At 39.1% G+C, this 13724-nt stretch overlaps 1 protein-coding gene across 5 annotated transcripts in view; it reads right to left on the bottom strand.

The window, feature by feature from the left end:
• The window catches only part of CHN1 (chimerin 1), a 102679-nt gene that overhangs the window by 48580 nt on the left and 40375 nt on the right, over nucleotides 1-13724 (bottom strand). For all 5 annotated transcript variants that reach the window (XM_080400544.1, XM_080400543.1, XM_080400546.1 and 2 more), the window contains one exon: nucleotides 4475-4763. In XM_080400544.1, coding sequence (XP_080256670.1) covers nucleotides 4475-4763 — 289 coding nt within the window. The remainder of the gene's footprint in view (nucleotides 1-4474; nucleotides 4764-13724) is intronic.

Raw genomic sequence — 13724 nt, 5'->3', positions numbered from 1 at the left:
AAAAATCATGTTTTGCAGGGCTTTCAAGAAGGACTGTAATATATGTATCTAGGTACTTACTAATATCTGAGAGCTACCTTTTTTATAAGGTATTTAACAGAATCAAGTCATCTGCTCCAAGGTCATAATGACCTTTGAGAGTGGGAAATGTTCAGAGATCCATCAGTATTCAAGGCACTGGAGGAATAATAAATCTTGTGATAGTGGGTATTATTTCCACTTCCACGCTAGGCCATACAAACTGAATCCACATGGGAAGCCCTCTTTCAAATGAATCTTAGTCCTCTCTTAACACACAGACCACGACGGCTGCACAATTGAGTTCTGAACAATCCACAGACTGTTTTGGGAACCAGCTTCACCTTTTCTAGTAGGGCAGCTAAAATATCTATTCAGGGCATTCAGGCATGACAAGCACTCTCCTGTTTTCAATCTCCACTCCTCCAGTTATCCCTATTTATTAATTCTGTCATAGGTTATGAAAACTATAAATCATTAACCAGAAATTTTAATTTCTAATATATACTTGTACACAGTAAGCAGTCATATTCCTTCTCATAATCAGTGAAGCACATGCTGCGCAGTGGATTATATTCTCATGCTTTTCCTATTAGACACTGCATCTTAAATCACACCACAATATGGTCTCTTGCAGGACTCAGTACTTAGGAGTATTGTGATTTGTGTCCTACAATCCTCATCTAATGACTGCATGATTTTTGTCTTTTCTTCTTCTATGGTCTTTAAATCCTTCTCCTTTACTAAGGCTCATTTTTAATGTATTGCATATGTCAAGTCACTCAACACATGCTGAATTCTTCTACTATAATAGCTGAAAAGAGTGGGAAACAAACAGAGTACTATTAGTGCACGCTGCAAGGCATCTTAACACAAATCTGTGGCATTCCCCGCTACTGCCACACATCAAATTCAAGGCTAGGTGAAGTGCTCTTTCATACTTCACTCTGAAGTTTGGGGTGTGTTCTCTGGCTGCCCAGTTTCCTCCACCTGATTTTACAGCAGAAAGCAAAACTACATTCCCCCCAGCTGTCCCCCCATCAAAGCCTGCGTGCTGCTCCTTGCCTTCTTTCGAATGGTTCGTCTTTCATACACCACCCACACAGGACTGGGCAACAGCCGCAGGCACAAAGTTTAGATTCCTACCTGAACAGCCTCAGTCTGCAAATCTGGGAACGTGTTTTGGCTCAGGATGACCAACGCTCAGGACCCAGATTTCTTCCTCTCTTTATGGAGAAGGAAGTGTACAGTGTAGGATTAAGCTGTGTGGCCACAGTATAAAACAGGTAAAGACTCGTTAATTGCCAAATACTGTACCCTGCAGAATTTTCATCCTTACCGTGAGGCTTATGGGCTAATGTTGTAGCACACGGATTTTACTGTTTGCATCATAAGACAATGGTTTTTTCTCATTGGATTTTGAAGAGATTTGTGTTCTTTGTTAGAATTGTCAGTATCAATTCAGTGATATTCTCTTTATATCGGACAACAGGAATCACTCTGCCATCCCTCCCACCAAAGAGAAAGACTACTTGACCTATTTATAAATGTCCTATAAGAAAGCTTCCTTATATCATGGTTAAATGAGTCATAATAAGGTAAATACTTAATCGAAGTTTTCAAGTAAATAGCAATAAGAAGCAGAAGCCTGCACAAAAAGGGTAAAATTACTTTCTGAGTAATTTAGTAGAGGATATGTATATTCTTCTTATGTCATTATTATTATTTTAATAAAGCTTATAAACTAGCAGAGATTGAGTATTTTGTTTAAGTGGAGATGTAATCTCTCCTGCATTCCTCACTGCTAGCATGTTAACATTTTACAGTAGGTAGGCTAGAGAAATATTTCCTGTCATCCACTACTTGTGCTTTAAATGCAAATTATTTATCAAACAAGTATATATGTCATTATTTCAATTTTTAATATAAAATTAACCACCAGATGTGATTCAGTCACCTGCCTGTACAGTCCTCCAGTTGGTTATATTCACCCCATGGAACCTGAGTTCTTCCAGGCTGTCAAGGTGACAGCTTTAGTGGGCATGCAAGTAGTCAAGTCCCCCAGACAGTGACGGAAGACACTTGGGAAAGCCCTCTGAGGCCTCCCCTCCCCACCACTCCCACCCTGCACATAGCCACCACTCCCCATGAGACATTCGGTGAGGCCACCACTGTACCCCTCCCCTTCCCATGCTCCCCACATCCTGTGGCTTACAGAGGAGAGAGAAAGGATTTGGCAAGCCTTAGCTGGATGCTGGGGCTTGTTCCAAATGCTGAGGTTGCTACCAGGATCGGGCGCTGGCCATGGGGTTGAATGCCTTATTCTCATTGGAGATTTGCTGGGTGAAGCGACACTTGGTACTGTGTCATCTTCCAGCAACGACCCTGAGAAGTATAAAAGCAGCAAAGATGTCACCTAGGCACCACTCCACAGTAAAAAGGATCACACTGTGCCTTCCCTGTGCAGCCACGGGTAGTAATCCCAACTGGATAATGACTTGAAAATTAAACTGAAATTTCCACATTTAACTATACTGCAATGTCTGTGTGCCTCCTTGTGTTCACAACAACATGGTTCCAAGACAAGTAAAGAGAAAAGGCTCAAAAGCTGGGCTTCAGGCCAGGAAACACCACTGCTGTTGAAGTGCGTTGCAGATGAAGCCGCTTTAGTTGCCTATAACTTCCAGACACACAGGTGCGATGTTGCAATTACATGACTAACCAGTCTAAAGGTTTTTCACCTAAAATTTAAATCCATGAGAAATATTTAATAGTTCTTGAGCTATTTCATTCAAATGTTTCAAAACAATATGTATAATTGTTGATGAGTCTGACAAAATGCCATGTGATTATGGAAAAAACAACATTCTTCAATAATAATCATTGAAATTCCTTTACTATGAAAACTTTCTCATCAGTCTAAAAATGTTGTGACAGCATAGAGTTCTGTTGTCACTTGAAAGTTGCTAAATGCAGGAAGAGTTAATTTTACCACAGAAACCCAAAGCGGTGACTTGTAGAACTCTTACAGAAGATTTTTACACAGGCTTTGCATTATAATGAACTCTCTATGATAACATGCAAAAAAATTCTTTTGAAACAGCATGCTGCAAGTCAGTGGCTGTCAGGAACTGTAACTGATAACTCACCTTTCTACTACTGGTACCTAACAAGCAAGAAATTGGATATTTAACATGGTCAGCTAGCTTCAATATCTGCACCACTATTTCTTTTGCAAAATGATACGGCAACAGTGAAGATTCATACTTTAAGCTAAGTTGGGTGCTTCATCTCTCAGCAGATTCAGTGCAGGGTGACAGACTCTGCTGGAGAAGGATTTGAAGGACCAAAGCTATGAGCCTCCTCTCTCTCTGTGGACTCTGTATGGAGCTTAGTTTCGCAGTAATAGTCATGTATGCTGGAAATTGTCAGTAAGACCTTTCCTCCACCTCAAGAAAAACTGAAATCGCAGACATATTTCTGATTGGAAAGACAAACAGATGATCCTAAGTAAGGCTAGCATTTCTTCTAAGCACTATAAGCATTTTAGGTATTCCTAACATCATTCTGAAGTTTGTGAAATGAGGGAGCATATCAGACTATTATACATACATTAACACCTACACATATGTAAAAATACACTTTAAAAAGACTTTCATATGTCAGCTTTTCAAAAAACAAAGTATTTAGTTTAACATGATGAAACTTACATTATATTTTCTTTTTAAGCTTAGTCTCTGTCACAAGACAGGAATGTCTGCCTGATACATTCCCAACCTCCTTTAATATTTCTGTGTTCACCGGTTCTAAGATTTCTTTGTTGTTCGTTTTTTCTTTTATAATCCAGGACACAGTTCTCAGCTGATACTGCAACTCTCTGAAGAGAGCAATCGTTCTTCATAAGTCTTACTGAGGCCAAAAATAGCTTTGTCAGCTTCTGACAGGCTGAACTTAGCCAAGTGAAATGTTTTAACATTTTATCAACTTAATGAACAGGCTTATTTATAATGTGGACAACTTTACTGTCATTGGATGCAGACTGCTGAATAGATTATGGAATGCATTTGTTTGGGGAATACTAAATATATTAAGAATATAGTTTTTGACCGAAGGACAGTTGTCTTATACACTGTAAACGATGTTAAGATTAAATATTCTTAGCCTGTTTGAAATAAAGAAGTGCCTTAATGGAACATCTATAGCATGAAAATACCTGAAGAAAGGAACCTCACAATGATAAATAACTAACCTCCAAATCATAGAAATTTGCAATATGCAAAAATTACCATTAAAACCCCCTATAACCAGTTTAAATATTACTATTAATGCAATACTGGAAATAAATGTGGACTAAATATCTTCAGATACCTTTAGCACTTTATAGTAGAGGGGGAGGGTTAAAAGTACACAACAAAAAGTCTAACAGAAAAATGAGTGTGGGTTAACAATTGCTTACCCTCTTTTCTGCTACCTTATCCTGTCCTGTAGACTCTTTGCCATCATGTTCATCTCTCAGGGCTGGCATATGTTTTTTGTGTGCTGGCTCTCTGTTTAAAGTTGTATATCCTATGTGTTCATAAATTGGATTTATTGTCATCTTGGCAATGTATTCAGCTGCCTTCGTTTCAATATAAAGAGTAATCAATCCATCTGTCACCAGGTCATGGATGGACTCAAAACGTTTCTCCCCAACAAAGTGCTTTCCATCGTAGTAGAGTCTGAAGTTTCTGGTTTGACTTCCAAATCTGCCTCAATGAAATGGGAAAGTTTTTTTTTTAAAGAACAGTAAGCAGAATAAAGAAGAGTAAGCAAGCCTTTGCAAACAATAAAAAACACTTTATCACTTAAAGCTGTGACTATGCTCTGTGTCTGGTCCAGACGAGAATGAAAAACTCAACTACTACTTAGCACAGATAGGAAAGAGAGATGAACAACAACTGCAAATAGACAGCCAAAACAGCGACAGTCCCAGAAGGAGCTGTTTGTTCTCTTATTCTTTTAGCCCCTCCATTATCCCATGGAAAAACTGAAAATTACTTCACACTCTTTCTGGCCTTTTTTTTTTTTTTTTTTTTTAAGTACTTTACTACTGCATCGCTGCAGTCAATTTGCTTGGTTCTGATATGAAGAGTTCTCATAATAGAGTCCTCTATTACAGTTGATCAATACGGAGTTTTGATGCTGTCTCACACCTCTGCACCCCTGCTTGCTTGCAGGAAGAGGCCATTCAGGGTTCAGCTGAGCTTCAGTGCCAACAATTACACTGAAGCAGAACCGCTGCCAGAACTGGAGCAGCACAGGACAAAATGGCACAAGGGCAAGCATTCTTTATTCCTGGCCAAAGGCCAAGGACTAACTCTTCGAGCTTTGTACAAAAGTCCTTCTGTGTTATGCTTGTTAAGTCCTGAGCTTCAAGCAAATCTTTGTAATATACAGGATATATAACGCGAAAGCTATCTGACACTAGCCATTCTGCAGTTGGGGTGGAATAGGATTTCGATACAGGCTCTCAGCAACCATGAGAATGCCAATTTTACCTGAATATTCACATATTTTCAGAAACTGTACTTAGAATCTGCAACAATGTTCTGCCTAAAAGCGATCTAAATGTCTGAAAACACACCAGTGTTTGCACTTGGCAACAGGCAACGCATTTCCTGCGGAGAAGATGAAGGCAAGAAGCTGCTTTCACAGCTCACTCCAGTGTTATTCCTTGGTCAGACAGCAGCAAGTGTGGCCGTACTGGGCCCCCTTGTGAGGTCAGATCAGCCAAATAAGTATTAAAAACTAAATTTGAAAGGATGAATTGCTTTCATTTTACAATACAATGCTTCATAGGAGATGTTAAAGGACAAAGTAAACACTGGTGCTTTGCTGAAGTGGCTCCTTTTCAGTGGGGCCTTGCCAAACAGGGGAAACCATGATTTTAGACCTTGCCCCTGGTGAAATATTGTACTCTTGCAAATATGGGCAAAAACACTTATTCTGTGACATGCATTTTTTTCTTGTGTTCTGAATCAAAATGCCAAACCTTCCCTTCTCCCTATCAACAATCTGACAGTGACTGTGACTTCAGGAGCTGCTGTTTTTACCTAACGCTCAAAGGCGAGGGGGCCCTCTAGAATCTGCATCCTGCTCAGTAAGAAAAGAGGCCAAGATGCATAGGAACTACCTGGGCTTTTTACTGGAAATGAATCGGTACTTCTATGCACGTTTTTATGCCACACAAACTAAAAGCAGAAAATCACAAAATGACAGAAAGAAACACATTTTTACCCAATGCTAGTTTTGTCACAAGATGCAATTCTGAGTGAATACAAGTAATTCATAAAGTTGAAAGATAACATCCTAAGTTACAGCAGAAGGGGCAGGAACATGTTCAGGCTTATCCTTCAGAGCATCTTTCTATTCAACATAGTGTGTGGCAAGCAAGCTTTGACGACGAGACATACTCCTTGCATACCCTCCACTGTCAGAGAAGTCAATGTGAGCCAAGAGTGCTCAGCACTTTGCCGTGCCAAAGCGAACAACCTTCACCGTCTTCTGCTCAAGTCAGTGGGAATAACGCACATGGAGCACACACAAACATTGTGATGTTAAAATTTGACAGGAGAATGGAGTAAGTTTGAAGGTGAAGAATAATGACAATATGCAACAGAATTCTTTTAATTAAGAGATGTAGCATGTGAACTGCTGCTCTGATCAGTAACATATGCTCTGACAGTACTTATAGCAGAGTTTTAAATAAGCCAAAGGTCATTTACTTCTCTTAGCTTTCCAGAAGAAAAAGAATTGCACTAATCTTATCAAGAGAAGATAAGGCATAGGGAAGCTTCTCGGGGCCTGTTACTAAGTTCACACGGTGCCTTGATTTTATTAATATCCTTCAGAGTCTAAAACAAAGTTCTGAAGAACAAAACGGCCAAATACAGAGAACATTCTTAAAGGATTAGTCCTCTTCCTGACAGGGTCAGCAGGTGCGTGGTTCTACCTCAGCCATGCTTTACTGAGCAGCCCCTGCGCTGTACATCTGTTCAGATTGCTGCACATAAAGCGTGTCTGAGAGATACTACAAGGAACAGGATTTCCAAAAGTACGTTATCCCACTGCTCCTCACCTGCATTTCAGCAAACGAGTATCTCATAGACAACGTTCCACTGTTTTAATTCTTTAACAGCATCCCGTGACTAAACTCATCTCTCTTGTAAGCCTCACAGACTGAAACACTTCCTCCTGTATGGATCTGGGGAACTGCACACCAATTTCTTTTAGCACGTGTGGCCTTCCAAAGGTACATTCAACTTTCTTGTTTTAAAATTAATTGAGATAATTTAACTATTACCACTTCAAGAAAGGTAGTTAAGGTAGTTAGACAAACAAATTACTCTGCATCAGTGTCATAAACATTTGGAAAAGGTGCTTGCATGCATATTGCTGCAAAAGGTGAACATGAAAATGGCTTGCCTTCAACTGATTTCCCATTTGTTCCAAATCAAACTTTTTTCTGTTCATTTATTTTTGGATATGTTATAGGAAAATGTATTGTTTTTCAAATAGAATCTAATTAGCAACAAGGAGGAAAAAAACCCCAACCAAACCCCCCAAAATCAATGAAACACCAATCTTTTACAAAAAGACTGTACCATCAAAAACGTCTCCTGTTTTCTTTCTTTCAGACTCATTTAAATTGCTTTCTGACAACACAATGATACTATTTTGATCAAAATACAATATTGATACAAACATACATGTCCAGTTGCAAATGATCCATTAAAATTTAATCTTCAGTCCCTTCCTTCTTACTTAAAACTATGGTTTAAATTTTTCCATTAGCAAAAATATTTCCTTATGTTTACTTTCTATAACATTACTGCAGCCTAGTTAATTATACATTGCTGTGGCAACTAAAAAGAGCCAAGACCTGATATTTCAACTTCCTCATGATCTCTTCCTAAAGGCAAGCACTAGTACCAGCTGTTTTTTTGTTTAAGAAATAGAAAGCAGGACACAGATAATGTATGTTCTCTTTTGGTTTAAACAGGGGAACATTAGATGTTTTTCCAAGAAAAAGAAATAGACCTCTGAAATGTCAAACAGTCTCATTGTGTCCACTGTGCATTTGTTTGCAAGCAGCAGGACTACAGATAAAAGACTTTTTTTATTCTAAGTTGTCTGAAAAGCAATCACTCTGTCTAGTCCCTTTGGTTGCCAGTGGGGCAGAGTGGATAACAACGTGGGAAAATGTATTAAATGGTAGAGCAAATGTGGCTAGTAATAAAGGACTGCAGAGTTGAATTAGGTATCATAGCATGAGAGAGACAGGCTTCAGACTCAGCCACCTACTCTGTATGCAGCATTCACTGATGAAACAAAAGGAAAAAGTGAAGGACCGAGAGCCCATCCACACTTTCTTACCATCTAAGAAGATGGATTTTACAGTTCACATACAGAATTGTACAGTAGCTATTCACCTCTTTCACAGGCTGTTTTATGATGAGAAGAGTATCTGAACAAAGGCATTATTTAAAATGTGTAGCTGCAACCAGACCACAAAGTTAATGCCCCTTGGGGCTACTCGTGTCCTCATTAGTTTCAAGCAACTTCATACACTGAGCTGGGAAATCTTAAGTTCTGTATATGTGCCTGAAGGTCACTTGGACTTAATCTTCCCTTGGAGAAAAAGTGTCTTAACATGCTTTGCGGCCAGAAGGTAGAAAAGTCTCATTTAAAATTAGATGCCAGAATTTCAGCTCCAACTTCTGAAAACTCAAATGACACTTGAGACTACAGTCTTGACACTCCATAAAAACCCACAGAAATGTAAGAAATCTTGCAATTAGGAATGTCTCCTAATCATGCTGTGTTCATGTGAAAGAAAACAAGGTTATTCCACAGATGCCCTTTTGGCCCATTTCCTTATCAAAGAAACACAAGTCTTGCATGCAGTCAAAACCTCTTCTACGCAGTTATCCCCAAAGGTCTCCAACTCCTGAGAACAGCTCATTTTTGTGATTTTTTAAAAAAATTATTTATTAGCAACATTTCTGAGGATGGCCAAGGACTTGTAGAACTTGCGTGACATCTCCAAAACCTTAGCATTAGTTTACAAGAACACAATAGGCATAAATGAAATCAAATACATTAGGGATTGAAAGTAAAGGTGCATTTTATACAAGTGGAGACAATCCCCATTGTCTGATATGGCTAGGAAAGGTGGCAAAGTACACTTACTATAGATAGTTTTCCTGCGCCATTTGGAAAGTCAGAATTGCCTGGCTGGCTGACTGTTGCTTGATGAATGTTAATTAGGTATAAAGTTATCTCTAAAACCCAATCAGACCTGTGCACTGGCTGAATGCATGGTAGTTTAGTTTGACATGAAAAAAACAGGGCATCCTTCAGAACAGAAGCCAAATCCCAGAGCTGGAACTGCAACGTGTCTACCCCACGCCAGTGTAGATACAACCTTCAATCACTCTGTCTAGTCAGGATCAAGTAAAAAATTTCAGAGCTGGTGCTGTATCATTAACAACAGCTTCCCAGTGGTCTCCCTCAACTGAGACTGAAGACTGTTTACCTGCATCACTGCCCAAACTTCCTTGTCCAAAAGGGAAACAATATTGCGCAAACAGCATGCTGCAAACAGCAGGCAGTGAGGACCAGAGCAACGCACCTTCCTGCGGCTCATGAGCACTGTCAGGGACAGCACAAGTGAGAGACAGACAATTGCTTTAGAGTAGGGGTCCTCAAACTTTTTAAACAGGGGGCTGGCACGCGGATGCAGTGGCAGGGAGTCATCTGTGGCTGCTTGGTTTTCCCCCCCCAACCCCCGGTGGGGGGGGCGTGGGGGTTCTGTAAATACCGGGGGCCAGATTGAGGACCCTGGGGGGCTGTATCCAGCCCGCGGGCCGTAGTTTGAGGACCCCTGCTCTAGGGCATTGGCAGTAGGTAACAGCTGCTGAAAACAATAAAGACAGAAAGTGGTATCAACCCTTGGTACCTGTAATGGTGTGTTTCACAACTAAATCTAACAAAATAATAAAAAAACCTCTTCTCTTGTCTCAATGTCTTACTTTACTTTAAAGAGCTTTTAACAGCTAATTTTCACCATCTCAAACTCTGAACAAATGTCAGCTGATCAAGGACCATGCATGCTATTAATATGCAGTAGTTTTTTATAGTGTAATAGTACTATAGTAGTAAATTAATGTTCTTGATCAGTGCTAGATCATTTGAAAATAATGTCTGGTATTCAAAAGAAGCTCTTTTACAGATGTATTACCTCTTCTTAGTACTGTGTTTTCATGCCCTATTCCATTTAAACTTGATATAAGTCCCTGGAATGGATTTGATGATTGAATCAGAATCAATACCAATGTTTTGGGCAATGTTTTACTGCTTTTTCTACCTGATGAAACCTCCATGATTCCTGGGAAAAGACTCACTGTGGTTAGTGATTAAGACACATTTGAAATCTATATGCACATGGGAAAGTAGTAAAAGCCTGATACCTTCTCTTTAAATGAAAGCAGTATTTGCAAAACCTATGCCAACATGCCTGGAATAAACACTTACTGGAAATGTTACTAGCAGGAATGCTAGTAATTTTCACAGTTTCGTATTAAGCAAATAGTTATGTTTCTTTACCAAAAATTCTGAAGAACTGTTCTCTGAGAGTTAATTTTACAGTATGACTTCATGCTACTGAGAGCTTTCATTTTACCTTAAAGCAGAACTGTGTCTTAATTCTTCCAAGCTGTCAACCCTTACCAGTGTCTGCTCAGCAAACCTCAAAACAGGTAGAGTAAAATTTAAATGCACATGTATAACATTTTCATTTCAGGTCATACATGACATTGTTTTTCTGGTCAATTTAGAAGTAGAACAACATCAGATCTGTAATGGCAACTCCACTACAATCAGACGTAGTATGGAGAGACAGCTGCCATAGCATAATGCTCAAACATGTTAACTTTTGTTTCACCTACAGCAGCTTTCCCTACAAGGGTTTAAGTTCATAGAATAGTTTGGGTTGGAAGGAATCTTTGAAGGTGATCTAGTCCAAACCCCCTGCAACGAGCAGGGACATCCTCAGCTAGATCAGGTTGCTCAGAGCCCCGTCCAACCTGACCTTCAATGTTTCTGGGGATGGGGAATATATCACCCCTCTGGGCAACCTGTTCCAGTGTTTCACCATCTTCATTGTAAAAAAATTCTTCCTTACATCTAGTCTAAATCTACCCTGTTTATTTTAAAAGTTCCTCATGACTGTCACACTTCTTTTTTGCTTCTACAGGTTTTCTCACACTAAAAGCAACTTGCTCTTAACTTACCTTAAGACAATATGCATATTTTATTTCAGTATATCAAGGAAACCTGAGCAGAAGACATCAAGTGAAAACCCCCCAAAAATGTCATTATCACAAAATAACTTTGCAAATGCACGAACGGTTTTTGGAAAGCAGAGTGGAGAAGTGTTGGTTTTGTTCCTGTTTTGGTTTCTTTTTTTAATATACACTCTATAGGCTATTGTTCAAGGTCTCAAAGTTTATATTAAAAAAAATATTCTATTTCCCTTAGATTAAAAATAACTACAGTAAGATTTCTGTTCAAATTTTGCCTTAAGCCACTATTAATCCCAACCTTACAATGCATGTTTACTTACTTAAAGCTATTACACAATTTGCTACTTAAGTTGTTTTCTCAGTGTATTCTACCTCTAATCTTCTAGTAATCATGTTTTTGTGAACAGGCATATTGACCAACATAATCATCCTGCCCTCTGAAATGTTTTTTCCTCAAGGCTGCATTCCTTAACAATAAACAAAAGCATAATAACGCAAAATGCAATGGTTCCTGCATATACAATGTACACTGTTAGAATTTTTGGGGCTACTAACAGCTCATCAATAAAGATTGATAGCTTTTATATTATTATATTCTGCTTTTCTAAATACAGTTTCTTTCTTAGTGCAAGCACAGCAGTAGGTGGGGCAGACATCAATTTATTACTGAAACTGTTACGAGTTCATTTATTCATCTCAAGTTATAAAAGAAAAAAAAGTAGCCTGATTCTCTTCCTAGCACCTATCAAATGAGGAGGAACTTACACTTAACTCAGCTGATCGATTTCAAATATAAAAGAAGGAAAGGAAGAGGAAAACTAGGCCAGGTAACATTTATTGCTGTCAGAGGTTTTAGCGTTTGAATAATTCATAAATGTTTTGATGAAAACAATTATAAGATTAAACAATGATACGAGGCTATTGTGTGTTACTTTAAAAACATATTTATAAAGCATCCATAGTATCTACAGCTGAAGGACCTTTTGCTTATTGGTGAAGCACAGGAAAAAAGTTGTATCTCCAAACACAAAAATTCATAAATATGTATTGCAAAAGCATGCAAAAGAAGAGGCCGACCAAAAGGACTAACTCGAAGATGTATTTCTAAGTGGCATTTTCTAAAAGCAAGAGAGCAAAAAAGGCATTCCAGTAGAAACTGCATAGGACAGAAAATGTATGTATCTTTTTCACAGGGGAAGGAGCAGGGTAGAATAGGAGAACATATACACACAATTTAGTTATCATCTGATTGCATCATAATTTGACTTGTTACTGCTTCAACTCTAACAGTGTCTAGAAGCTTAAAACCAGGCAGATATTAAACACCATAAAAACAGCACAGTACAGCACAGATTCCTGCTGTGAGGAGCTGTGACTGGGGGCAGTCTGGGAGATGGGGTACAACTTTGTCTGGGCCATTTTTAAGAGATCCTAGACTTATGTACTGAAAAGGCATGTGAGACAGTATGGGAAAGAAAAAATCTTCTCTAATGAAGAAATGAGGCAGGGGAAACTTAAAAGCCTCAAGCCAAGTCAGATGTGAAGCCAAGAAGTGAGCCCAGGTCTTCTGAGCTCGCCACAGCGCCTCAGCACAAGCCCAATGCCTCCACCGCACACCAGCTTACAGTAGATCTCTGTGGTGCAGCAGGAGCTACAGGCAGAGGTGAAGGACATAGCACAAAATGAACGAGCTACACACATTGAGCAGACAGCTCTTGGACAAGTTACCAAAAAGTTCACAACAGCACCAAAGCATAGAATGTTCCTCTGAGAAGCGCTGAACTTACACGAGCAGGAGAAAGACTGCAGCAAACTGAATTGCCAAAGATAAATTAGACACTCTAGCCAAAAGAAAACAGAGCTGACAACAACAACAGATGGGAAGAGGAGGGAAGGAGAACAGGAACACAGCAAGAAGACATGAACCATAAGGAAAAAAGCATTCTAGTCTGTGGGAGGACCTAGGTAGCCAGTTAATTACTCATTAAGGTTAGTAGCTATTATTATTCTACATACTTAAGCGAAGCCACCTCAGTAGTGCCCAGGTGCGCTTACATAAGGCAGATGACATTCAGGACACCTATTGTTGTTTACTGGTGGCTGAACCTTCCACGTCATTGACAAAGTAACAGTGTATTATTTAGTATGAAATTTTATATAGGAATAGAAACTTCTTTTACATGGAAGATTATTTAATTAGAGGTCCAATTGTTTTACTTCAGAGCAGAAAAGCAAGCTCCAAAATTTAGCAGCACACCTTCCTCTGGGGCTAGCACTAGCTTGTATGATTTACTCAGCCAACAGAATGACAGCTTTAGTTACAGCAAAAATTTAAGCTTTCATGAAATATTTGGCTCTTCA

The sequence above is a fragment of the Falco punctatus genome (genome assembly GCF_963210335.1).
Source record: "Falco punctatus genome assembly, chromosome: 8".
In the NCBI taxonomy this organism is placed as follows: Eukaryota; Metazoa; Chordata; class Aves; order Falconiformes; family Falconidae; genus Falco; species Falco punctatus.
This window is presented reverse-complemented; position numbering and strand designations above follow the sequence as displayed.